Below are 17,233 nucleotides of genomic sequence, written 5' to 3' on the forward strand. Positions count from 1 at the left end.
AGGATTTATCCTTATAGAAACAATTAACTTTTAGATCATAAACACACTTAGATTTTTTATTAAAGTGTTAACAAAGGGTAAGATAAAGATATCTATAAAATTGACAATATTAATCTTCCTATAAATTGATAAGGCTAATATGTAAATAGGTAAAAAGCATTTAAAAACTAAACTAGTAAAAGAAAACATATATGTCTCTGATTAGATCAGTGAAAAGCTTTATTCTCAGTAGAATTTTAGATGTCTTTGGCTTTTTAAAGTTTTTCTAGAATGCTTGGAATTTTGAAGTAGTTTTTCTATGTCGAGAGTTTTAGAACATCCAGATCAGTGGTTTACAACAAACAAAGCACGACACTTTAGTTTTAATAATGCTTCGCCCGACTATAAGATTTGAGCGCTGATTGAAAAAAGAACAAAGTTGAGCTACGCCCGACCGGTGCAATCGAAGCTAGCTGAGTGGAATGTCGTGTTTCATCGGTTAGGACTTAGGTGATCGGGAGGGGAGTGTCATTTATCTTCGTTGAGTTGCCGTGGCATACCGTCGACCATCAAAAATACGTCGTCGGTCATTTGGAGATGACGTGGTATTTAGGTTTAGGTTTTTCCTCTTTGTCTTTTTGATAAAGAAGGTGCATCGTTCTTGACCGTTAGTTTTGGTTCGGACACACATTGCAAAGAAAAATCACACGTGATTCGGATTTCTCTTTCGGTGTTGATGCACATGATAACCACATGTGGCAAAAGGCGATTCGTTCGCCCCCAGCACCTCCGTCAATTCGTCTTTAGGGTAACACGGAGAAAGTAAATCACGAGTGACTACTAGTCATTAGTGCAAATGGCCAAGACATGGGGGAGGTCATGCTCGGTCATGCTGAGTTTCGACCCCAAGATCTCATGTGATAACACCCCATGTCTTAACCATCGTACCACCCTGAGGGAACAATGCACATGATAACCACGAGGGATAATGATGAGGGTAAAATGGGTATCAGATATGTGATTAGATAGTTTTTAAGCTCACGTATGTGATTTAGGTAATCCGTAAGTTTACCAACGGGGTTCGATAATTTGCCATAAATTAAAATAATCTGTTATAGTTGTGTGTAACAGCTAAAAAAATAGTTGATATAATATATATAAATAAATAAATTTAATTTGATTAAAAAACTTATATAGAGTATTTTTATATTAAAACTTTATATTTGCTTAATTAAAATCATTTATACTCGATTAAAATTATTTCAACATAATTAAATTTACTATAATAATAATAATAATAATAATAATAATAATAATAATAATAATAATAATAATAAAAGGTCACGTTAATGCAGAAAGGGTTTATTACAAGATAATATTTTTGAAATTAATAATAATAATAATAACAATAATATTCTACTTTATACAATTGTGAGAATTGTGAGAACTAGTTAGAATTTTTTTATAATAAATTTTATCATATTGAAATGATTTTAATAGAAATTGAGTAATTTTAAAGTTTAAGATTTTTTATATAAAAATATTATATATATTGATTTTTTATCAAATTAAATTATATTTTACATGTTATAATTGTGATAACTAATTAGAAAATTAAATGATTTTAATAGAAATTGAGTAATTTTCTATGTTAAGATTTTTTTATATAAAAATATTATATATATAGATTTTTATCACATTAAATTATTTATGACAATTATATTATAGCTGTTATAATAATATTTAAATATGGGTATATTAATATGAGTAATATGGTGAGGAACCTTTTAATTTTTTTCAAAAATGAGGTATTTTTGACGATTTTTTAATGAATATTAAATATTTGACATGATTTCCGAATCTCATTCTTTTCCATCGGATCTTTAACACTATTTATTTTTCAAAGAGAGCAATCATAACAAAAGGAAAAAAAAAAAAGCACTGTCTACCTTTGAAATTTAGACAATCAGAGAGAGTATAATAATTTTGATTCAATTTAAGATTATTTGAGTGCATTTAATAATTTTGATAAAGAAACTACTGTATGGCCAACTGTATAATCTCGTAAGTAGACCAATAATTACTTAAATATATTAAAATAATAGTTACAATCTAATAAAAAATAAAAATACTGTAAAGGTATGGTAGTTATCAAAATACATGCTTCAAAGTTTAGCTTTTTAGCAAAATATATCATTTATAAAATCAAAGTATATATGAACTTTATTATTTTTTTAGTTATCACTTAAATTATTTTGGTATTATATTAGTGTTAATATAGTATATATGAATATTTATAAATCATATAAAATAAATATTTACTGTTAAATAATTAAATAACATTATTCAATATTAATATGATTTATTCTATAAAAGTCTTAATCTGAAAATCAAATAAAAATTATGTTATTAATTATACATTAAGTTATATAACGAGAATATCTTATATTACTCGAAAAACCGATGAGATAATTGAATAGATACAAAGATGAATAGATGCTATTGTGATTTTTCTCAAAGAATCAATGATATACAGATGGATTTATGTGTTTGTATCGATATGCAGAAGAATTGAAACAGATAAATTGATACGTTCTGATATAAAAAGAAGAAGAAGGAGAAACTTGTAATAAAAATTATAAAGGGAGAGAGGAGAAGAAAATGATGAAAAATCGATAAGAATTGAGGCAGCGAGAAGAAGCGATATAGATAGTATGAATTATGTTATGGGTTTGTGATTTAAAAAGGATAAATAGTTGAACTTATTAATAAATTTTAAAATTATTTTCCGTGTTAAAAGAAAAAAAGATATTAATATAATTTAATTTTAAATTTCATCAAATCAATGTAATTATAGTTGATTATTAAAGAGTTCAGATTCTTAATTAAATAGTAAATAGTAAATAGTAAATAGTAAGATGAGAATGCTTCGATAATAGAAGGGCTATCTCATTATTGATAAAACTTTAAAAGTATTTTAAGAAATCCATCAAAGCCTCATGTGCATTTTAAAAAAAATAGCCTAAACAAGTGTGTTTACTCCTGCGACAACAACATCATTTTATATATCTTTCTTTTCATTTGCATTTGGAGAAATTGGTATTTAGGTGAATGAATCTATTTCTATCTGAATTAGTCCCAATTTGTTAGGAACCAAGTCAAAACAAAGACGACCAGCCCTGAAAACACGAGAATTCTTCTCGACTTGTAATAAAGTGAAGTCGTACGTAAAAAGTTGTGGTGGGAGAAGGAATGGCTTCCTTAATTTGTCCTTCCTCCTCGCCGCATTCTAAGGGATTATCCATTCCCACACATTAACCATGTTGAATGCAAGTGCCTACTCATCCCCCTTCTTTTAACTTTTCCTTCATCATTTCTTCTCTTTCAATTTCTCAAAATCAAAATCCTCACGTATATATTCATTGTTTTACCGATAGAGAATCTTCTGCATCGCCTGGTAAATTAAACTTTTGCGAGAGACAAGTAAGAGGCGTTCTTGGTCGTGTTCAAGGTAGAACTGCAGGAAGATGGCCATGCGTGTGTTAAAGAAAAGAGATCATGCTTGAAATTTGACAGGAGGTTGGTGGTATATTGTAGTTGTATGAATGTCTTTTAAATGCATAGAACAAAAGGTTTTAGATGTTTGCATGTTGTAGTCCTCTGTGAGATCATTAATGGAATTGAGAGCTTCATAGAATTTGTCTCTAGGGTCCTATTCAACTATGAGGAAACACGCTTATTCACCATAATGTGTGTATAAGTTGGTCTCTCTTTTAGTCCAACACTAGTTATATATTGAATGAAAGTAAAAAACATAGCAAACTTCTTTCACAGATTTACTTAAGTTTCTGCTCTTGTAAACATGGTAGGGAGTAGCCAAAGAGTAGGTCCAGAGCTCCATTAACATGGACCTTGAAGCTTCAACATCCACTCCTACCTCAACCATGGAAGTCCACAAGGTAGCCGTGCCGAAAGCAAAGACTACCCTTGATTCTCTCAAGCATTTTCTGGTTGAATTCTTCTTCCCGGACAACTCCATGCACAAGTTCAGGAACAAATCTTTCTTCATGAGGGTGGTTTTGGCTCTCCAATTTGTCTTCCCAATCTTGGAGTGGGGCCCTCATTACAACCTGAATCTACTGAAGTCTGATGTCATCTCAGGGATCACCATTGCTAGTTTGGCCATCCCACAAGTATGATCAGCAAAAAACTCCTCTAAATGTAGGATCTTGAATTATGTTTAAAAGATAAAAACTTCAACTAAATAATGTTGAACAGGAATGTGGAAGGAAAATGTTTACTATCTTGTGTTTGTTTGTCTTGAGACAGGGAATTAGCTATGCTAAGCTTGCAGGCTTGCCTCCAATTCTAGGCCTTTGTAAGTCGATATGCTGAACTTAATTTCAAAGTTTCTGAAAACTTATACTGATCAATTGGGGTTCACAGATTCTAGTTTTGTGCCACCACTGGTATATGCGGTGCTCGGAAGCTCGAGAGATATGGCGATTGGTCCAGTGTCAATTGCATCTTTAGTGATGGGATCCATGCTTCGAGAACTGACCTTGGTTAATGAAGACCCTTCCTTGTATCTTCAAGTTGCTTACACTGCTACCTTCTTTGCTGGTGTATTGCAAGCCAGCTTAGGCTTTCTGAGGTAAAAATTTTCACCTAATACTGAAGCAACAAGGATTGTAAAGATTTGATGGTGCCTTCTTGGTTCTTTATAGGTTAGGATTCATATTAGATTTTCTATCGAAACCGACACTGATTGGATACATGGGCGGTGCCGCTGTGATAGTTTCTCTTCAGCAGCTCAAAGGACTGCTTGGACTAGATCACTTTAGTAACCAGATGGGGATCATTCCTGTCATACAATCTATTGTTGTGAATAGAAAAGAGGTAAAGGAAGAGATCTCTTCATGTTAGAGAACAAAATGATTGCAAGAATTCATTAGCTAACACATTAACCTTTTTATGTTCATCAGTGGAAATGGCAAGCACTTGTCATGGGAGTCTCATTCCTGCTCTTTCTACTAGTCGCAAGGCATATAGTAAGCTCTCAATCCATCCTTGTTTTTATCACATTCAGATTAAAATAGTTTTATGAAATTTGAAGTCGAACTGAATTTGTTTAACAGAGCTCTAAATGGCCCAAGCTCTTCTGGGTATCAGCTGCTGCTCCTTTAACCTCAGTGATCATCTCGACTATCTTTTCCATCATCTTCAAAGTCTCACATCATGGCATTAGAACAGTACGGTTCTTCTTCGTCTCTCGTAACATATGATTCATTTTCCATTGCTTCTGAAACCAAAATTTTATTTATTCTTCTGAGAATTCTTATTGTTATCACTTGCTGATATCAAACAGATTGGACATTTGAAGGAAGGAGTGAACCCCCCTTCAATGGACATGCTAAACTTCAAAGGTCCCTACTTAGGCCTTGCTGTTAAAACCGGAGCAATTTCAGGAATCTTGGCTCTCACAGTATGATGCTAAACCTTTAAAATTATTTGAATACCATACAAATCCACTCAAATAAAATGCACAGATTCACTAAATATTACAGGAAGGCATGGCAGTGGGCAGAACATTTGCTTCTAGGAAAAACTATCAATTCGATGGCAACCAAGAGATGATGGCCATAGGAATTACGAACATGGCAGGATCATGCACTTCTTGTTTCGTGACGACTGGTAGAGATCCATCGATTTAAATGATTTTGTTGCATAAACTTTGCTTAAGTTTAAATTGTACATGTAAAACTCCAGGTTCCTTCTCTAGATCAGCTGTGAACTGCAATGCTGGGTGTAAGACGGCAGTTTCAAACATGATAATGGCAATTGTAGTGCTCCTCACGCTGCTATTTATCATGCCCCTCTTCCACAACACTCCTAATGTCATCTTGTCGGCGATCATCATAACAGCGGTCATTGGGCTAATCGACATCCCAGCCGCGGTTAAGTTGTGGAAGGTGGACATCATGGATTTCCTAGCTTGCATGGCTGCTTTCTTCGGGGTTCTTCTTATCTCAGTGCCTATGGGGCTTGCAATTGCAGTAAGTGGTCTGTGATCAACTACAATCTAAGAACTAGTTTCTCAGACTGCTTTCCTATGGTTCAGGTGGGCATATCTTTGATCAAAATCTTGATTCATGTCACTCGGCCGAACATAGTGATCATGGGGAATGTCCAAGGAACTAAGTGCTATCGAAGTATATCGCAATACGAGGAAGTCACAGGGGTTCCTTCATATCTGATCATCGGTATCGAATCTCCTATATATTTCACCAACTCCATGTATGTTCAGGAAAGGTTAGTTTGCAAGAGTTACCTGCATTACTCAGGCAATTTAAAAAAATATATATAAATAAACAAAAAAAGACACATGAACTTTGAATTGTTGTTTGTAGGATCTTGAGATGGGTCAGGGAAGAGGAAGAGAGGGTCTTTATGCTGAAGGGGAGCCCCCTTAGATGCATTGTTTTGGACATGTCTGGTAAGGAATATATATTCAATCCATAAGTTTCAGACAAGTAATGAGCTGCAAAACTCTTGCAGCAGTGGCAAGAATAGATACAAGTGGCTTGGCAGCACTCTTAGAGTTGAAGAAGAAACTTGGGGATAAATATCTCGAGGTGATGCACTCTATATTTACTCAACTCATTTCGAGAAACCATTGTAGTCAGAGTTATAGAACATACTATTTTTTGCTCAAAACTGCAGTTTGTTTTGGCTAATCCTGTTGGAGAAGTGACAAGGAAGTTGTTTAGATCGAAGGCATTGGAGAGTTTCGGTCCAGAACGCATCTTTATGACAGTGAGCGAGGCCATTGCTGGAACTCTTATTAAGTTTGAGCAAGATAGCAGTCCATTGAACCAATAATTTAGGCTTAGCTTCCATGGCAACCATCTGTTTGCAATTTGTAACAAGCAATGGCAGGTTTAGATGAGTTGTTTCTGATCTCATCTTGTTGTAGTGCAGTAAAAAATTTGGAAAAAAAAATGCATATGGAGGACTTAAATAATCTCAGAAAATCTCACGTCTTAATGTTCTCTAATGGATGCATAATTTGTTAGATAAAAAAGGAAGGAGAATTGGAGGTCAAGAAAAACACAAGTGGATCACAATAATTTTCAATGTTTCATTCATCAATATGCGGCCTATTTATAGGCAAATTGCACAACCCAATTAAGCCACCAACTCCACAATTAGATTCCACTAACTCTAGTACTACCAAATACATTGAATAAAGATTATTTTCCTTTTACCACTAAGCACCACTATTATCACTAATTACCTCATCAACCCACTAACTCTATAATTAATTTTGGATCATTTATCAACACTCTCCCTTGATTCAAAATTATAAACACCAAAGCACAATCTAAAATAAATAAATTTATCTATTGGAATTTGTTAAAATATCCACCACTTGTTCATGTGTACAATAGTCAACTCAATTTTTTTTATTTAAAACTAAATCTCGAATAAAGTGTAGACGAATATCAATATGCTTAGACCTCCCATGAAAAGTTGGATTTTTTGTTATTACAATCATCACCTTATTATCACAAAAAATAGTAGTATCTTTTCTTATTGGTGAAAATATGCAAATACTCTTCTAATCCAAATTGCTTGGCATGTCATTGAAGTTGCTGCCATATATTCTACTTCTGGAGAACATAGTGTTGTAGTAACTTGTTTCTTTGGACTCTATGAAATTGCTCTTGACCCAATATTAAAAACACTAGTTGAGTTGCTCTTTCGATTATCTATTGAACTTGCCCAATTACTATCAATGAATCTACAAAGATCAAATTTTAAAACTTTAGTATAATAAATTCCATAATCCACGGTTCCAACAATATAGCATAATTCTTTTAACTGATCTAAGATGATACTTCATAGAATTTTGCATAAATATGGAAATGACACCAATACAAAAAAAAATCAATATCTGATCTAGTATGCGTTATATAAATTAAACCTCCAACCAATCTTCTGAATTTTTTTGCATTAGCCTTCTCTGAACCATCTTACCATTATAATTTTTTGCATTTTAGCCTTTTCTGAAATTTTTAATTTGTGAGATAAAAATCTAACCAACTCCTTGCTTCACTTCAAGAACAAGAAAATAATGCAATAATCTCATATCTAACATCTTAAATTTCTTCATCATACTAAGTTTTAAAACAACCAGAAGAGAATCAAAAGAACTCATATATATTATATTATCGACAAAAGGCACATAATAATATAATCATCTCTACTTTATTTTTTCACAAAAAGAGTGGGTTTATTTTTGCTTCTCGTGAAATCATTTTGTCAAAAATAACTATCAATCTTGCTATACCATACCTGTGGGGCTTGTTTTAACTCATAAAACCTTTGCCTCTTTGTCTTTGTCGAAAATTCTTGCTATACCATTTTGTCTTTTTCAACTTGTACATCTTTTGCCTCTTTGTCTTCAATTATAAAACCTTTAGGTTGAACTATATAAACTTCTTCTTGCAAGTTGCCATTCAAAAATGTAGATTTGACATCATATTGATAAACGTGTCAATGTAATGTTGCAGCTAATGCTAAGATGATTCTTACAATTTAAAATCTTACAACCAGAATTTTTTTTGAAATTAATACCTTGTTGTTGCGAATACAGATCTTTTGCCACAAGCCAAGCCTTGTATTTATGAATGGTTCCATCGGCATGATATTCTATTTTGAACACCCACTTGAGACCAATTTCATTCGTTCCTTCAAGTAGATCCACCATCTCTCATGTTTCAATTTTATTTATTGTTATTAGCTTTTCTTTCATTGCATTTCACCATTCTTCTTTTGTTATTGCTTCTTCAACAGTTATAAGATCTATAACAAAGAGAGCAAATTGACCTGATTCATAAATTTCTCTTAATGATCTGACCTTTGCTGGAGGTGTTTCATCAGAAGATTATTGTAAAGAAATGAATTGCTACTTGAATTTGATGGTGAGAAAGTTGGTGACACCAAAGGAAATGATTCAACACTTTCAGTTGTTGGACTGTTCTCCATTGGGATAAGAACTTGAGTCTCTTCACCTTGTGTATTCCAATTCCAGCTCAAATCTTCATCAAAATCTGCATCTCTGCTTATAATCAATTTGCTAATAAGAGGATTATACAACCGATATATTTTTGATTGATTATAATATCTGATAAATGCATTTTTTAGATTTCTTCTCAAGTTTATGATGAAATTAAGAATTTATCAAAGCATATGCAATACAAAAAAAATTCTCAAGTGGATTACTGATGATTTTCTACCTCACCATGCTTTATATAGTGTTTGATTTAAGACTGTCATTGTTGGAGAAATATTCAGTAAGAAAACTGATGTAGCCACTACTTCAGCCCAGAAAAAATTTGTAAGTCCTCTAATACTCAGTAAACTTCTAGCCATTTTCATAACTATTTGATTTTTCCATTCGGCTACACCATTATACTCTAGTGTATAAGATGTTGTCAACTCCAAGTGGATATCATGTTCTTTATAAAATTTATTAAATTCTTTAGATAAGAACTTACCTCCTCAATATGTACGAGGAATCTGATTTTCCACAAGCGCCTTGATTTTTTTGAAAATTTCAAAAGTCTCTGACTTGTCTATTAAAAAATAAACTCAACTCATTTAACTAAAATCATCAGTAAACATCAAAAAATATTTACTCCCACCAAGTGATGTAGTTCTTATAGGTCCACATAAATCAACATCAATTAACTCAATGCATTCTGAAGCTCTCCATGATTGCCCACTTAAAAGAGGTTTTCTTATTTGTTTTCCATAAACACATCCTTTACATAAAATGAGAGAATTAATTTGAGGTAATCCAAAGATCATACATTTTTGACTTAAAAGTTGCATGCCTTTGATATTGAGATACTCATATCTCAAGTGTCACATATTGGATTCATTATCTTCACTAGTAATAAGAGCTTGGTTTCCTACATTAGAGATCTTTAATGGAAACATTTTATTTTCTATCATTTGCATGCTAACAATAGATTATCGAGAATTTGTTAGTAATAACATAAGCTCTATTATCAAATAAATTTACATAGCCACCCACCATTAATTGTCCAACACTAGACAAACTATATGCCAAATTAGGAACAAAATAGATATTGTAAAGTAATTTTACTTTACAATATCCATGACAATAGTGTCCTTGCCTTCGATTTGTATCTGCTTATTATCTCCAAGTCTTACTAGCATCTTTTGTGACGGATATGAGACGACAAAGTGAGCGTGCAGAGGTCATAACTTTTGATCTTGAATGAACCATGTGATGATTAATATATCAAATTTAAGCTCATTCAGAGATCTACAGTTAGTGTCATTTAGAGCCTTTTCGAAGACTCGAAAGAAGTCTTGTCTTTTTTTTTATTTTTTCATTATGTTCAAATTTAGAATTTAGGGGTATTTTTGTCTTTCACAGGTTAGAGTTGGAGTCTATTTAAACATCTATTTAGTTATTTTTGAGATGATTTTTCTCAAAGTTTAGAGTATGGATATCTATTTTATGGTATTCTTTTGTCAAATCAATATGCTTTAAAAGATTGCTTATGGTATTCATGGTGAATTAATAGAAGCAATAGCTTCCACTACATCAATTAACATCAAAGTCAAGTTGATCTTGTGGAATCATGCCACCGAGAAGGCAACAACGCGTGGACAACTCTTTTGATCATGATATGGAGTAGCGAGTTCAAGAGATGGTTGACAAATGGCTTAAATTGGTTGTGGACTAGCGAACAAAGAGGATGACAGTGATACTAGGAACCTTGAATATAGGAAAATTAATTCAATGAAATAACAAATTGTAAGATCTGGTAATTAAATAATAAGTGTTATTAGAGAAATAACTTTATTAGATTTTTAGGAAATTTTTAATATTTTTCGAGATTTAAACAGTGGTGGTATGACACATTTTAAGGGGATGAATCTATTGGTGTAGGAGAAAGCCTATTTAGATATTCCAATGAAGTAGAAGTTGATTGAGAAAATAACCTAGACTTTAATTGAAAAGACCTAAGTTTATAAACTTCCCATATCCGTGCCCTAGCCTCCCTTAGATGCTGACTTCCCCTTTTCCACTTCTGATCTCCACCGCATCTTTTCTCCTCCTTATCGCCACCTCTTCCTCTTCTCCACCCTATCTCCCTTCATTGCCAACACAAAGCCACCACTGCCAATGGCTAGGGGCCACCATATGCTACTGTGGCTCAACATTGGGGCATTGGCGATGCCATATTCCCCTTCGAGCCATGCCCTAGCTCTTATTGCTAATGTCGACTCCCGATCTGTCGATGCTGACCCCGATCCATTGCCGACCAAGGGTTGATGCTCTCCTCTTTCCTCTGTATCTTGTTTTGTTCCATTTGATCCACCCCACATAGGGCTGGACTTCGGCTAAGAGCGAGGAGACATCACCGCCCCTCCTGATCGGCTCTCAATGCGAATAGACACGGTTACCAGCCACCCTATTCACAATGTCGCACATCCAATCGTTGCCATGAGGAACTATTGAAGAAGACGATGCGAGATTGCCTCCACATTCTCACTGTCGTGGGCACAGTTCGATACACACCCTCACGCTCCCAAGCTCCTCTACCAATCACCGGCGCTGCCTTGCAGCCTCACTTGAGGTAATTAATTAACTTAGCCGATGAATTGAGAGATTGATTAATCTATGATCAGTGCTGATTTAGAGTTATTTGATATGGAGGGTATCACCTTCACCTAGTTCCGATCATCGCTATGACACCAATCTCTCATCGGATCTGAGAGGAGAGCTCTATTTCTATTGCTGTTGCGATTCGATTTCTTCATCAAGCAGTGAATTAGATTTGGGTAAGTTGTTGAGGTAATTTGGTATATGAACTAGATTTGATTCTAGTTGTGGGATGGTTAGGGTGACCTAATTCTATTTAGTTGTGATCTGTTGCTTGAGTGGATTTGGGTTTGTGATTGATTATCATGTGGATCGATTGTTATTGATATGAATGTTTTTGGTTGAATAGAGGATTGATTCATTATTGGAATTGGGTGAGTTTTGGATTGATTGTGCTTAAAATAAACCCTATGTGGAGGTGGAATAGTTAGAAGTATTTAATTTAATTGATTATGGGGTTTGATTAGTTTGTGTTGAGTTGATTAATCTATACTTGGTTAATAAACTTGGATAGATTAGTGGATTGGTTGATTTAGAGGAGTACATGATTGTTATTAGAATCATTAGATTGATATTGTAATTAGTTGTAATGGGTTGGATTTATACGGTTTCTTGTTGGTAGTATTAAATGAATTGTAACTATGGATTCATGGATTGGTTTAATTGAGATAAACCAAGATTAGGATTAACTAATAATTATTGCAATGGTGGGTTACCTTATCGGCTTTGGGAACTAGGTTTAGCTAGTTGATATATAACGTGATTAGCTAAACTATACATCATGTGATTTTCAGGACTTTGATTCAAGACAGGCAACTCAACGTGGGATTACTTAGAACGATCGATAAATAAAGGCAGATACTTCTTACCTTGATTCTTTAGTATTTTGACCTTAGTGCATAAGCTATATTCGAATAGTTGTTGTATTTACCCTGACTCCATTTTTTCTGAGTTTGATATTTATCCACTCGATCTTTGAGATAATTGATTTGATGTCTATATAATCTCTTATTGCCATCTATAATATTTAGCATATACTAGACACCATGTTTACTTACTTTGATTGCTGTTTATTTACATACCTTATTGAGCATGCTGACTTACTGTAGCATACATGATTTTTGTTTATATATATGATGATTGTTGTATCTTACGCATCATATCATTGTATGCATGTCAACGACGAATTCTCCCTTGTGGTCTAGAGAGTCATTGACCAGAGCCGCACACTTGGTCACTCATGGGTCGTAGTAGCTAGAGTATGTGTTGCTTGTCCTGTTGTGCCCCCACTCGACCACTCATGGGTAGTGGTAGCTGGAGTTGCGAGCAGTAGAGACCCCATTACTACATAGCTAGTTAGCTACTTAGCACCTGTCCACTCAGCCACTCAAGAGTAGCGGTAGCTGGAGTGTATACAATTGTCATTGTCCTGACCTCTTGACCATACAAGAGTCGTGGTGTAGAGGGGTGGGCGGGAGTGACCATCCGTGCATATGCTTTTGTTATTATATTTGCTTAAACTGTTGATTGCTTACTTATGTAGTTATTTTATTGTATCCATGTGATATGCTTACATATGTTGAGTTATATACCTGTTGCATGCGTTAGATATTGGCTTACTTATTAGTTGTATGTATATACCTTACATGTTACCCTTGTAGTTATAAGCAATACTATTGCAGTTCCTCACTACCCCTAACCTTCTATTACTAGCTTAGTATATTGATTCAGGTATGGACATTCATTATGATACCTCTATAGGATACTTTTTTCCTATGAGATTATATACCTTTGGCTCTCTCTATATATATTATGCTCATGACTATCTGTTTATCACCCACTGAGTCCTAGCACTCACCACCCCATGAACTAATTTTCTTTCACCAAGAAATAAGTAGATGATGTAAGGACATTTGGAGGATCCTGACTGCCGGTCCCATGTCACATATGAGGATGATTTTCTAGTTTTGTTTCTTGTGTTATTCGTGTTTTGAATTTGTGAACTTGGCATTGTAATAACTTGATGTGGACTTGGAGTTTAGTCTTTGTAGTTGTGTGTATTTTGATATGTTGTGGTTGTGTTAAGTCGAGTTGGCTCGTAGTTAGTTGTTTTATGATTTTGTGTTTGTTATTTTGTGACTTCCGCTGTGTTTTGTTTTAGCCGTGTGGGATATTTATCAACTGTGTGGTTCTTTTTTACTTTCAACCATGTGGGCTGCTTATAAACTGTGTGGTTGTGTTTATATCCAGCCGTATGGACTGTTGATAGCTTATGAGTAGCCTTGTGGCATTGTATACATGTTTTATTTGTCACTGCTACATGGGAGATGTTGTCCAATTTTTATTAGACAGCCTTCCCCGCGGGATGTGATAATTTATTGGTATCAGAGCCACATGTTTATTAGCCATGTTTTCCATGTTTTGGTTTTCATGATTTATTTTTCTCGATGTGACTTTTCAAGTTTTGGGATCAGGCAATGACGGAACATCTCCAAACTATAGGAGGTATGTTTGTATACTATTATCATACACCTCTGTTGCTACTTATCGAGTTATTTGTAGCATGTATAACATGTGTGGATCATCCACTGTTTAGGTCTATCAGACTCTGTTGGAGATCAGAGATTATAGTCTTTAGGGAATTAGTCCTACCATACCACAAGTAGTACTAGCTTCTGGTATTACCAGTTGGGCGAGAGTTAGAGTTACATACCTTTGTTGCTTTCATCAATGGAGGACTGATTTACCCTTGTTGACTTGGTCAGTAGAGTATTAATTTACTCTTGTTGGTTCAATTAGTAGATGATCAATTTACTTTTGTTGGTTCGATCAGTAGGGGACCGACCTACTCTATTTCATGGGGATTCCGACCATTGGGATTACTTGTACTTGGTTAGATAACCAGGAAGACACATTTGAGTCCTAGAGTCTTAGACTCTAAGAAAAAGTTCAGACGGTCTGGAGGACCAGTTTGACAAAAAGTAATTTCTCCTGAGAGGAGTAGGTGAGGACACGTTCCCCAAAGAGGGAACAGTAGGTGTTTGTTGGATCTAGGATTTTTGAGAAATCTGAAAGTCAGAATCAGACAATCCAAAGACTGTCAAAGTTATATTTTATACTATTTATCTATTTCTCTAACTCTGTTTTGCAGGAATCTAACATTTTACAGTTGAAGTTTACGGCCTTGATTGGTTGACCGAATGGTTGATCGATCGACCAAACTCCAGAGATCATATCATCTTCCGACTAAGTTTCGACCAAGGGATCAATCGACCGAACCTCAGGTTCAGTCAATCGAACGATTGATAGACCCTGACTCAATCAAACTGGGTTGATCGGACCAGATAAGCCAGTGAGGAAAGCAGAATCGGTCGATCGAATAGGTGGATCAGTTGACCAAACGAAGACTCATCCGAAGCGACAGCATCTGGATGGAAAGCTAGGCGAGTTCAGCAAGTTCAGTCGATCGAACAACTAGATCAGTCTATTGATAAGCTTTGAGTCAAACCTCATCTCGAGATCAGTGGATCTAGATCAGACTCAACTCTACTATAAAAAGGAGCCTTGACTAGCACTTCGAATCATCGAAACTGAACAACTTCTACTCTCTTGTGCGGTGCTTTGAGATGATTCGACGACGTCCAAACGCTACTCCGACAATTGACTGCTAATCCTTTGTTGTCAATAAATTTTGTTGTTTATTTCAATACTTGTAATTGTTATCTCTGTAAAGATTTCTCAATGCTAGGAGAAGGAGAAGGATTCCCTCTAGCTGGATAAGTCAGGATTTGGACGACACAACTGGAGGAGAAGGAGAAATCGATGCTAGGAGTCTGGAAAGGGAACGAGCACATTAAATGCTTCAAGTGCAAACAGATGAGTCACTACAAAAGTCAATGTCTAGAAAGAAGACCCAATAAACCATGAGGAGAAATCAAGGTTAGTAAATTTACATTACATGAAAATCTAATTTTTGAAACACATGTCGGTACCCTAACTAATCCTGGTTGCTCTAGTTTAGATTTCTATTAAAAATTAGATATGCATGCTAATAATGCAATGAATGAAGCTGATTCAAATCTAAATAAGAATAACTCAAAATTATTTAATAAAAATAAGAAATTAACTTTTAGAAAATTAGTAAAAAAGTAATATTTTAAAAGATAAAATTGATAAATTAGAAAATATTGGTACTGGTTGCACTAAATAGTCTGATTTTGATATATGACAAATAGGTTAAAGTTAGATGGGTTATTTGTCTAACGCTTCTACCAAATGTGTAGGAGTTGACTAGTCTAAATGACTTGACACAGTTGAAATCTAGCTAGGTCCGTGGGTCTGATAGCTGGTGGGAAGTTCAGATAGGTCTATGGGGCTTGATATCTGGCGGGAAGTCCAATTGGGTCTTCGGGACCTGACAACCAGTCGAAGTCCAGTTGGACCAGCAAATCTGACAACTGGTGGAAAGACCTGGTGAGTCAGAGGCAAGTCAAGTGACTACAAGTGGTAAGTAAAGGTAAGCAACTAGAGGAGAGTTCCAGTGAGGACGTGTTCCCCATTGAGGGAACTGTAAGTGTCGATCCAACTTAGGTCCATTTGGAAAACCTAAGTTGAGATCTTGATTAGGTCTTGGTCTCTTAGAGATAAGATCTAATTAATATTCATATTTTATCATGTTGTTCTAACTCTATTTTGCAGGGTAAAATATATTTTTTTGATTGCCTAGACTAACCTTTTCTTGCAGATGGAAAGGCTGAAGGAAAGGGATCCGGGCGCCCAGAAGGAGTCGGGGCCCCCAACGCTGGTCTGGGCGCTCAGATTAGGCTCACCTAGGCAAGGCCGTGGGTGCCCAGGCGGTCAGGGCGCCCGGACTCGGTCCAGGCGGTCAGGGCACCCGGACTCGGTCCAAGCACCCGGATCCGAAAATTGATCCACAAGCTTACGTGGAGTGCGTCGATTGGACAAGCCACATGGTCCAGATGCCCCGAAGGAGTTCCAGGCACCCATAGTGGACCTATTTAAAGCCATTTAACTCGAAGCTTTAGGACAACAACTGCAACGACTTTCTCTTCTGCTGGTGCTCTAAAAAAGCTCCTGCAACGCTGTGAAGCTCCTCCAACAACCAACGATCAAAATTCTTTTCTTTTTGTTGTCGGTAACACTATTTTATAGTTTTTGTACTTGCAATTTGTAACCATTTCAAACTATTAATGGATTGCCTAATGAAAGTACTCGACAAGTGCGGGCGTTGGAGTAGGAGTTGTCGAAGGCTCCAAACCAAGTAAAAACTAGGTTGTGTTAGCATTGCTTCTTATTCTTCCACTGTGTATATGTTTTTAATAGAATTTTTGATGATCGCTAATCATCCTCTCTAGCGTTCTTTCCGATCCTATAAGTGGTATCAAAGCAGGTACTATTCTGAATTGGTGCAACCACCAATCAGACAAAAGGGGTGATATTTTTTCTTTTTTCTTTCTATTGTTTTCCTTTTTTGAGCTTTTTCGATATATTCCAAATTGGTACAATTACTTCTTTAGATAATTT

The 17,233-nt window shown here is 35.1% G+C and overlaps 1 protein-coding gene across 1 annotated transcript; it reads left to right on the plus strand.

Moving 5' to 3' along the window:
- The first annotated feature begins 3,293 nt into the window (after positions 1-3,293).
- On the plus strand, positions 3,294-6,993 carry LOC121993659 (probable sulfate transporter 3.4). Its single transcript, XM_042548022.1, has 14 exons — positions 3,294-3,558; positions 3,849-4,172; positions 4,309-4,357; positions 4,426-4,633; positions 4,707-4,878; positions 4,965-5,030; positions 5,118-5,231; positions 5,348-5,464; positions 5,547-5,673; positions 5,749-6,035; positions 6,101-6,291; positions 6,390-6,475; positions 6,538-6,614; positions 6,703-6,993. The coding sequence occupies exons 2-14, from the start codon at positions 3,885-3,887 to the stop codon at positions 6,859-6,861; spliced, it is 1,941 nt and encodes a 646-aa protein (XP_042403956.1). The 5' UTR covers positions 3,294-3,558; positions 3,849-3,884; the 3' UTR covers positions 6,862-6,993.
- Positions 6,994-17,233: the final 10,240 nt, after the last annotated feature.

Source organism: Zingiber officinale, chromosome 6A (assembly GCF_018446385.1).
Source record: "Zingiber officinale cultivar Zhangliang chromosome 6A, Zo_v1.1, whole genome shotgun sequence".
Lineage (NCBI taxonomy): Eukaryota > Viridiplantae > Streptophyta > Magnoliopsida > Zingiberales > Zingiberaceae > Zingiber > Zingiber officinale.